The 10,429-nt window shown below is 48.1% G+C and overlaps 1 protein-coding gene across 1 annotated transcript in view; it reads right to left on the minus strand.

The window, feature by feature from the left end:
- Nucleotides 1-8,945, minus strand: part of DYNC1LI1 (dynein cytoplasmic 1 light intermediate chain 1) — a 30,723-nt gene extending 21,778 nt beyond the window's left edge. The window contains exons 1-2 of the mRNA XM_004588252.3: nt 8,726-8,945; nt 8,447-8,520 (exon numbers count right to left, since the gene is read on the minus strand). Of these exons, the coding sequence (XP_004588309.2) occupies nt 8,447-8,520; nt 8,726-8,853 (202 nt within the window). The 5' untranslated portion in view covers nt 8,854-8,945. The remainder of the gene's footprint in view (nt 1-8,446; nt 8,521-8,725) is intronic.
- Nucleotides 8,946-10,429: the final 1,484 nt, after the last annotated feature.

The following is a 10,429-nucleotide window of genomic DNA, read 5'->3' on the forward strand; positions in this document are numbered from 1 at the left end:
TTAAAAAAAAAAAAAGAAGAGAAACAATGGCCATCAAATATCACTTCTCAGCTCCAATTTCAAAAGAAAATCTCAAATTCTACACAAACCCATCTAAACAGTCGGTAGGCTAAGGTTTTCCCATAATACTATTTACCTTCCTGACAGGTCTGTAACTCAACACAAGATGTAATACCCATCAACTTTACACTGACAGTTAACAGGTGGAAGAAGTGAAGACAGATAAAATGTGGATTTCTAATTACAACACTCTCATTAACTGTGCATAGCTCGCTTGAATATCCAGGAATTCCATTTACTCCCTGGCTTCTAAATGGAGGGGAGTAGGATTAGGCCATCTTTATGGAGATGGACTTAAAATTTCTGTATCTTCATTCATCAGTGTCAATTTTTGTTTTCTAAGATTTTTTCTTTAATTTACGTGAAAAAGTTAGAAAGGAGAGGGGGGAGAGGGAGAGAGGAAGGGAGGGAGGAAGAGAGAGAAAGAGAAAGAGACCTTCCATCCACCAGGAGCTTCATGCAGGTCTCTCGTGAGTCCAGGGGCCCAAGCATTTGCACGGTCCTCTGCTGCTTTCCCAGGCCCATCAGCACAGAGCAGGATCAGAGCTGAAGCAGCCAGATACTGCACTGGTACCCATTTGGGAAGTAGGCAGCAGATTAGTCAGCTACACTACAACGTTGACCCCATTAGTTCTTTTCTTAAAGTTATTCTATACTAGTTTATTTAGGGGTTGGTTCCACTTCACTCCCCAGATTTTATGCCTTCCTCCCAAGTTCATCCAGTTCTGAAGGTTTGGTCAGTGTTATCTTGGTCAGCCAACCAACCTCACAAAAAGATCTGTGGACAAGCCCTCCATTTTCTGAAGACGCTTCATTAATTTTATTTACCTCTCCTGACAGAGGAAAATGAGTTCACCATTAGCTTCACTGCCTCTTGATCAGTGACATATTTTACATAAAACTCTTTAGAAGATATTATCAGTGTTTCAGAAAGATAACAAAAATATGAATCACATTTAAGTTGATCAAAACACACACACTGCAATGACGGAAGCTTCTGTTGTGAATATTTCCAAGGTATGCCACTATTTGAAGTGCTTCTCCAACATTATCTCATATAATCCTTACAATAATCCTAAAAGGTAAGCAGCATTATCTGAGATTAAGCAACTCACCAAGGGCAGGTTTTGAATCCAGCCAGTATTCTTGAACACTATACAACTCTGCCTCTGACTGCTCCGACAGCAGCTTCAGTCACTTTCCACTCAGCACAGGAGCAAAGGCCACGGGGCCAGCACTGCGGCGCAGCGGGCTAAGCTGCCACCTCAAAGCCAGCATTCCATGTGAGTGCCAGTTGAGTCCTGGCTGTTCCAACTTTTAACCAGGTTACGTGCCTGGGAAAACAGAGGAAGGGGCCCCCTGCCATCTATGTGGGAGACCCGGATGGAATTCCCAGCTCCTGGCTTTGTCCTGGTCCAATTCTGGCCAACGCAGTCATTTGGAGAGTGAGCCAGTGGGCTGAAAGCTCTCTCTCTAAAGCTGCTTTTAGGAAAAATTATAAATGAGGGTGACAATAAGTAAATCTTTACTTTCTCCGCTTTCTTTCCTGTCGGGAGCTAAGCGCTACCTTTGCTCGATGTGCCTGATCCTGTCTTCCACGCACAGCTTCCTCTTTAAACACTGCCCTAGTTTTGCTCAGGTCTTCTGCATGGCCTCCCACACAATATCAAGTGGGCAGACGGGGTGGGGGTTTCTTGGGGCTCCCCTGCTGTCTCAGTAAGAGGCCGTAAGCCAGCTGCAGAACTCGGTAAGTGTTAAGCAGGCAGTTATAAACTCCTGTTCGAGACTATATCCCTTCCTTTTGTCCAGGAGTGTCTGTAAGGCAAGAAAGACAAACCTGATTTTGATTGCTACGTCAGCTGTGTAACCTGTGGTTTGAAACTCTGCACTGTGAAACAGTGAGCACGCTCCACAACAAAGCTCCCAGCAGAACACCTAACACGAGGAACACAGTATATGAGAGTTCCCATCTGAGGGTTGGTCAAAGCCCTACCTGAGCTTAGCAATCTGCATTACATTAAAAAAGAACTTATAATTTCTCTTACTTTCACAGACTGTCCAGACATGAATTAAATAAACCTTTACCAAGACCAATAAATGCTAACCTAAGTGGCTATTAAAGTCCTACGGGGCCCAGTACAATGGCTCAATGGCTAAAACCTCACCTTGAATGCACCAGGATCCCATATGGATGCCAGTTCACATCCCAGCTGCTCCACTTCCCATCCAGCTCCCCGCTTGTGGCCTGGGAAGGCAGTCGAGGACGGCCAGAAGCCTTGGGACCTTGCACTTGTGTGGGAGACCCGGAAGAGCTCCTGGCTTTGCACTGGCTCAGTTCCAGCCAATGCAGCCATTTGGGGAGTGAACCAGCAGATTGAAGATCTTTTTGTCTCTCCTTTTCTCTATAAATTTACCTTTCCAATAAAAATTAATAAATCTTTTTTTTAAAGTCCTGTGTTCTAGGAAATTAAAATTACATTAAAGCAATGGTTCCTGATCAACAAATGTGGTGTATATTCCATAACTAAGCCAGCTTAAATTAAAATGCAATTTTTAATCTACCAAGATAGATTAAAATAAAGAGTACTCAGTGTCAGCAATAGTGGTAGGCAGTCAAGTGCTCTCCCATATTGAATGCATATCTGTAAAATGTTATAACCTTCAACTAAGACTTGTAATATAATAACAAGATTTACAAAAACATAAAACCTGGAATCTAGCGATTCCACTTCTACAAACTTGGTATTCAGTTTTGGAGCCTTCTCCCAGAGGGTTTTTTTGTTTTCGTTTTTTTGTTTTTTGTTTGTTTTTGTACAGAGACAGAGGAAGATCTTCCATCTGATGGGTCACTCACCAAGTGGCCGCAACAGCCGATACTGCGCTGATCTGAAGCCAGGAGCCAGGAGCTTCTTCTGGGTCTCCCACTCGGGTGCAGGGTCTCAAGGCTTTAGGCCATCCTCTACTGCTTTCCCAGGCCACAAGCAGGGAGCTGGATGAAAAGTGGAGCTGCCGGGATTAGAACTGGCGCCCATATAGGATACAAGGCGAGGACTTTAACTGCTACGCCGGGCCCCCCAGAGGTGCCTGTAAGCTCCTGGACAGGGATCCGGCCTTAGGCAGTCCTGTTTCCCTGGATGACTCAGTGAAGTGTCTGAGACTTTTCTCATAGATGTTGGATGAATGCATGATTAAAGAGGTCATCTGTAAGAACTTCCTAGAGACACTGCCCTGATTTTACAACTAAAGACAAGACCAGACCAAAAAACAGCCTTACCCAGTTCTTAGAGATACAGTGACATGTTAAACTTTGGTCTTTGATTTTTACTAATTCAGTGCTGCTTTCTGCTTTGTATTTTCTTTTTTTTTTTTTAAGATTCATTTTCTTTTTATTTGAAAGGCACAGCTAGAGACAGATGCAGACAGAGAGATAGATCCCCCACGCACTGGTTCACTTCCACATGGCTGCACGGCTGGAGCTGAGCTGGTCCGAAGCCTCAGCCATCTGGGGAGTGAACCAGCAGATGGAAAATCTGTCTCTCCCTCTCTGTAACTCTGCCTTTCCAATCAAAACAAATTGCAAAAGGCCTAAAGTATTTAATAACTGGCTCTGAGGAGAAAAGTCTGTTCACCTGATAACTGTAACAAATGTACTATTTCACTCTTAAAATATTTTCATTTCATATTTTTTAGTAGCACATGAAAATACACATTAACTTCATGTTAACTTTTTTTTAAAAATCACCAATATAATTGTATTATTTTCCCATAATTATGCCAAAAAAAAAATCATGAACACACTGCAGTTTAACAAAAATCTGCATGTCCCCCAAGTCCTATAAACCTCTGATCCAGCTCTCCCGAGATGAGCGAGTGCAGCAAGCCGCGCTGCCCTCGGCACTCACATGGCTCTGCTGGGAACAGCCCTCTAGCTCCACTGCCCAGGTCCTGAGGTTCCTGCCTGCAACAACCCAAACCTGACAGAAGAGTCTCGTTCCAGAACTTCTTTCTTTTATTTTTAAAGCAAGATACCTGTTTCAAGGACACTTCTTAATACTCAGCATTTCGTGAGTTTTTGTTGTTTTTTGTCACATAGTACCTTGGACTAATGCTTCCAGCAAACACAGACTAAATTTCATCTCTGGGTACAATTAAACAGACCACAACCAGAAGGAAATATTTTGTTAATTCAGACTCAATTGTGATATGATTTAAAACATTTTTAGGGACTGGCATTGTGGCGTAGTAGCTAAAAGCCACTACCCGAGAGGCTGGCATTCTTCATGGGCACTGCAGTTTCACGACCAGGCTGCCCCACTTCCAATCCAGTTGCTTGCTAAGGTGCCTGGGAAGGCAGCAGAGGAAGGCCCAAGTGCCTACACCCCTGCCACACACGTGACGTGGTCCACGAAGACGCTCCTGGCTTCAAGGCCAGCCTAGCTCCAGCCACTGTAGCCGTACTCAGCCTTTCAAATTAAAAGAAAACGAAAAACTTTTAAAAATCCAACAATGTTCAAGCATTTGAGGTTTTGACTTTTAAAAAAATTAATTCCTAACATTAAGTTTGTATCGTGAACACTGTTGGGGTACTTTAGCTGACCATGGAGTCATTCACCCAAATCAGACACTCAGGACAATCTCGTAAACAAAGAAACCCTTTATTCCTTCAGCAGGGGTGGGGACACCTTTCTGCTGCCAAGGGTCACTTGGACATTTACAGTGTCACTCACAAGCCATACACAATCAGAACCTGAAAAATCAGCTGCTTTGGTTTTACTGAATCTCCAGTCCCACCTGCACCTGCCTCAGCCAGGCTGGCCCAGACTTTGCAAGACGTCCTGGGAGTGGGGGCCAACTCCCCAGCCCAGCTTCAGGGAAACACCTGGTGCACAGTGAGGAGTGTGGCCTCTGGAGCCAGGCAGCAGCACTCGGAATCCTGACTTTGCTTCATCTTGACTGCGTGCCTAGGGCGACTGACTTAGCAGCTCTGTTTCCTGATCTTTAACGGGATAAGCAGAGAATGTAAACAATCTTCACAAGATTTAGTACTTACAAATGTGCAGAAGCCAGTGTTATTACAGCTTTCCTATCAAAGCATGAGAAGCATGGCATTAAAATGTAACCATAGACAACTGCAGTAAAAATCGGTTAAGTGTAAAGAGGAAAAGTAGCTTTTAAAAGTACAATTTAGAAAGAATATGTCCTTAAAATGCATGCAGTAAGTCCTACCTTTAACATTAAAAAAAAAAAACCCACTTTTTGAAACCCGGTCTCAAAGTCTTTCAAGAAACAATGACCAAACATTAGTGTTGACTCTTTACAGACTTCGTTGCAAGTCAGGCCTAGGTGGAACAAAGGACTGCTCAAACATACACATCACAGCCACTGGTGTGTTTGTCAGTGAACTACATCCTGAAGTCTAACATGTATTTGGATCTTCTTTTAAAACAATCACCAGTATCTTGAGTAGGGAGTTCTGTACCTGGCAGGGACTTCTACTAAGCTGCAAAGCCATGCCAGTTCAGAAAACACGAGGTCCTTCAGAGTTGTGTGACCTTGGAAAACACACTTAACAGGTCTCCAGAATCCATTACATCATCTACAAACTGGATTAATCTCCACCTCCGGACTAGGGAGCGGGGAGGGAGAGAAGTACCTATGAAAGATGCTTTCAGATCGGCTCACATTTCTAGTCCTGACTCTTCTCCCATGAGGCAGTGGGTGGGGAGGTCACACAGCAAGCTAATGTTAAACGGACTGAAATTGGGAGTTAACATTGCCACACTGTGGCACAGTGGGTGCCAGCATCCCACACGGGCACCAGTTACAGCCCCAGCTGCTCCACTTCCAGGAGACCTGGAAGAAGCTTGGTCGTTCATAGGGGAGTGAGTCAGTGGATGGAGGATCTCTCTTTCTCTCCCTCTAACTTTGAACTTTCAAGGTAAATAAAATATATCCACACACACCCTGTAATGGGGATGAAGGGGTAAGGGGTGGGGTGGGAGGACAGTGCTGGCAACCTGTCTGGATTGTTTCTGGAAACACAAAACCTTATAGTGTCCAATTTGGTTTTTCAAATATGGGGCTCCAAAAACAATCATCATTTACGAAAGATACATTGGAGCCAAGCACCTCTCAAACTCCTGACAAAGAAACCCACAGTTCCTGTCTGCATAGAGTGAATGCTGCTATAACTCCCGACAGCCAACCTGCAGGTGCACCTGCGAAAAGGCACCCTAAGTTCTGTCATCAGTGCGAGGATCAGTCACTGGCTTCCCCAAAGCGCTGAAGGGCACTCTGATAAAATCCCACTAATCTCAAAGACAATACCAAACTTCAAGTTCACATAATCTGACACTAGATGGGGCTTACTGAACTATTCCACTGATCAATAAGGATATTTAACCTCTGGTAGGCATGCAGGCGTGGACCAGCCTGGACCTCTGAGGACGCTCAGTCTCACACACTCACCCAGTGCCAAAAGGCAGTCCTGGGCAGAATACACACGATGCAGCCCCAGCTCCAGTTAGAGGCACCCAGAAAGGAACAAAAGTGCCACTGCCACTTCACCACCAACACTATGTATGTGACAGCTAAGTGCAGGAACAACTGGACAGAGGAGTCACAGAACAAAATCAAAACGCAGGACTCAGCTACAATGACCACTTCTGAAAAGAATTTTTAGGTGATTAAAATATAATCCATTTCAATTAAGGCATGTTATTAAGTCCATTTGAGTTCAGTAATTAGTACACCATTTGTTTAAAGCAGTACATTAAATGTGTTTTCTGTATTTTTCCTGCCCTATCAATATCACTTATGTGAGCACTAACTCGATTCCCAAAGAAGAGATTCCAATCAAACGGTTTCTAATCCAGTTAAGATACATCCATCACAAGTCCGTATGCTGGTACCACTTTACAAACATCTCACTGCATCCTTCCCAGACCCTAACAGGGCCTGCCTGCTGATTTCTCTAACACTCCCCCTGCAGACACACAGGTTTTTAGAGGTCAATCCACTGGTCATGATCATAGGGCATAAAGATGACTGTGCAGTAGGGAGTTTTGATTCCACCAGAACAAAGCTGAAAAACTGACTTTGGAACTGGCTCCCCATCACTGTGAAAAATCAAGACCCGCAGATGTTCTAGATCAGCAGCCGTTTGTGGAAAAACAAGTCCCTTCTCAGCCCTTATCATCAACTGTGGACCCTGACACACAGCGAAGTTTTACAATTTAACCATCATCTTATCAACCAAAACTATAGGACTTAATGTAGGTGGCAGAAAGCTCTCCTGGAAATGACCAGAAAATGTGCACCTGTCAATTGTTCTCCCTCGGTTCTCTACTCCCCTATCCCATCCCCCCCACACACAAAACACAACTTCCAGAGAACCGAGGGGACGGAGAGGAGAACTAAGGACATTCAGCCACTTTTCCTAGTTATGTGCACTTGGCCAAGGGCGCCCGAACTAGAAGGGTGTTCTCCACCACCCGTTTACAGCGTTCAGATTTAGCAGGTGACGGTTCAAAAGGCAAGTACGGGCCCGGTGGCGTGGCCTAGCGGCTAAAGTCCTCGCCTTGAAAGCCCCGGGATCCCATATGGGCGCCGGTTCTAATCCCGGCAGCTCCACTTCCCATCCAGCTCCCTGCTTGTGGCCTGGGAAAGCAGTCGAGGATGGCCCAAGGCTTTGGGACCCTGCACCCATGTGGGAGACCCGGAAGAGGTTCCAGGTTCCCGGCTTCGGATCGGTGCGGATCGGTGCGCATCGGCCCGTTGCGGCTCACTTGGGGAGTGAATCATCGGATGGAAGATCTTCCTCTCTGTCTCTCCTCCTCTGTGCATATCTGGCTGTGATAAAATGAATAAATCTTTAAAAAAAAAAAAAAAGGCAAGTGCAACACGACGAGCGCATTGTACCCGAGACGTCGAATTCAACGCGAACGCGCATAACAGCTGCCCGGGTCTCTGTCAATTAGAATAAGAGTCCGCTATCAAATATTAATAGCATACTACTGCACCGGAGCTGTGGCCAAGAAACCTTCTGTTACCAATTTCTGTTATGGAAAAAAAAAAAAAAACCTGGCCTCATCTTGTAGGTAAAAAAAAAAACAAAAAAACCCTAAGCCAGCAAGAATCCCCAGGAAGGGCTATGGCATTCAGAACAAGGAAAGCTGGAAGAGGAGCAGCGGGGCGTCTTCAGGGAAGGCTGATCCAGCAGGGCCGGGAGAGGGGTCCCCAGGTCCTCCCAGTCTCCCGAGGCCCCCCACTGTCAGAAGCCGCAGGGAGGCGGGGCGCGGCCGGCCCCTCGGACCGCACAAAGGACAGCGAGCCAGCCAGCCGGCCTGCCGGGGCGGGGCGCCGCGGGACCCCCGGGGACACTTACCCAGCAGCAGCACGTTCTTCCCCGCGGGGAGCTTGGAGCGCGAGCGGGTGGAGACCTCGCTGAGGATGCAGGACCTAACGGGGGATCAAGACGCACGCTGAGGCACGGGGGGCCGAGGGCAGGGGCGGCCGGGCGAGCCGCGGCGGCGGTGGGCCTGGGCCGGGCGCCGAGCTCCGGCGGGCACGGGGATCCCGGGGCGCCCGCCAGGCCGGCCGAGCCCGCGGAGCAGGGGTAGGGATGGTGGGACACTGGGGGCGGGGGGAGGAAGTCGTTCGTTACCAAAGGTTCTGCCCGTCCTCGTCGTCGCCTGCTGTGGCCCCGCCATTGCCCGACGCGAGGTCGCCGGCCATGGAGGTTAATCCCGGAGGGGAGGAACCGAACGAGCCGACTCGCCCCACGGCCGCCATCTTGGTCGGGAATCACACCACTCCCGACAGGGCTGAATGAGCGAGGCCGCGCAGGCGGCGGCGGCGGGAACCCGGATATGGGGCGCGGGGCGCGCGGGGCGGGGCCTGCGGGGGCGGGGCCCGGGCGCACGGGGAGCGTTAGGGGACGACTGCGCGTGCGCCGCGAACGGGCTGGCGCGTGTGTGCGTGTGCGCAGGCGCGGGCTGCTGGAGCTGGGGCTGGTTTTGTCTCCGCTGTCTGAGGCGGTCTGGGTGTGTGTCGGTTGATCCCTGCTCCCTCACACTCTTCCGTCGGAGCCACCAACCCTGCCATCAGGCGCGGAATTCCTGCACTGTCATTGCAGACTCACACTCCCTGTGTAGGCTCTCGGGCGACGTGTGCGTCCAACTGAACCTGCAGCTTCAGCGTGTTGTTGCGACCCTCTGTGCAGCCACAGGATTAAACGGATTTTTGACGAGTTTCGCTTTCGTGAGATTTGGGAAGATCCATTACATGGCCCTGACCGTTGTGCATGTCTTTTCCTCCTTGCGCATCACTTGCTCATGTGTGACACATAGCTCCATTGTGCTAATGAAACCATCCGCGGTGAAAAACAACGTTTGCTGTGTGTGGACATTGAGCTTAGAAGTCCCCAAGACTTTGCACCTGGCAAATCGGAGCTGAGATGTAGCTCCAGTGCTCCTATCCTACGCCATTTATTAACCTTACCCTCTCTGAGGCGCAGTTTCCTTATCTGGAATATCTGGTGAACGTTGTTAAATGACATAAAACAGAGACTGGCATATCCTGGGTTTTTGCCTGCTTTTTCCTTTACCTTTCAGACCCTGGAAACGCTGGGCCTGCAGCTGAAGGAACCAGCAGTTTGCTTGTGTTCCCAGGCATTCAGGGGGGTATCCTGAGAAAGCTGAGCTTTCAGGCTGATTGTCCCACCTGGAGACTTGGTGTGCCTTGGTCCCTTGGTCCCCGGTTTTCCTCAGAGCATCTCTCCCTGTTTCGTTTATATTTAGGCTTGTGCATTCTGTCACACACCGGGAGCCTTCCGCAGGCACACATCTGGCACAGAGGTTGAGTCCATGCTTTGGATGTCCTAGTGCCATAGCACTAGGCTCTGCTGCTTCCAATCCAACTTCCTGCGAGTGGACACCCTGGGAAGCAGCAGGGGATGACTCCCGTTCGAGAGACCCAGACTGTGTTCTGGGCTCCTGGCTTTGACCCGACCCAGCTGTGGCTAGCAGGTGATAGATCTGTCAGTCTCTCCTCTTTCTCTGCCTCTCAAGTAAAATGAAAATAAATAAAACTTTAAAACCACAACCAGTCAAAAGGAGTTATTCACAACAAAACAAAAGCCTTCTAGGGGATGGTTGCATTATGGCAGGTGAAGCCACAGTCTGTGATGTGAGCAGTTGAAGTCCCAGCTGCTCCACCTCAGATCCAGTTCCCTGCTAATGGGCCTGGGAAAGCAATGGAAGATGACCCAAGTCCTTGAGCTGCTGCCATCCACATGGAAGACCCAGATGAAGCCCCTGGCACAGCCTCAGCCCTTTTATTTTCTGCCTGGGAAGCCTTTATAACTTCC

This window comes from Ochotona princeps, chromosome 30 (genome assembly GCF_030435755.1).
Source record: "Ochotona princeps isolate mOchPri1 chromosome 30, mOchPri1.hap1, whole genome shotgun sequence".
Lineage (NCBI taxonomy): Eukaryota > Metazoa > Chordata > Mammalia > Lagomorpha > Ochotonidae > Ochotona > Ochotona princeps.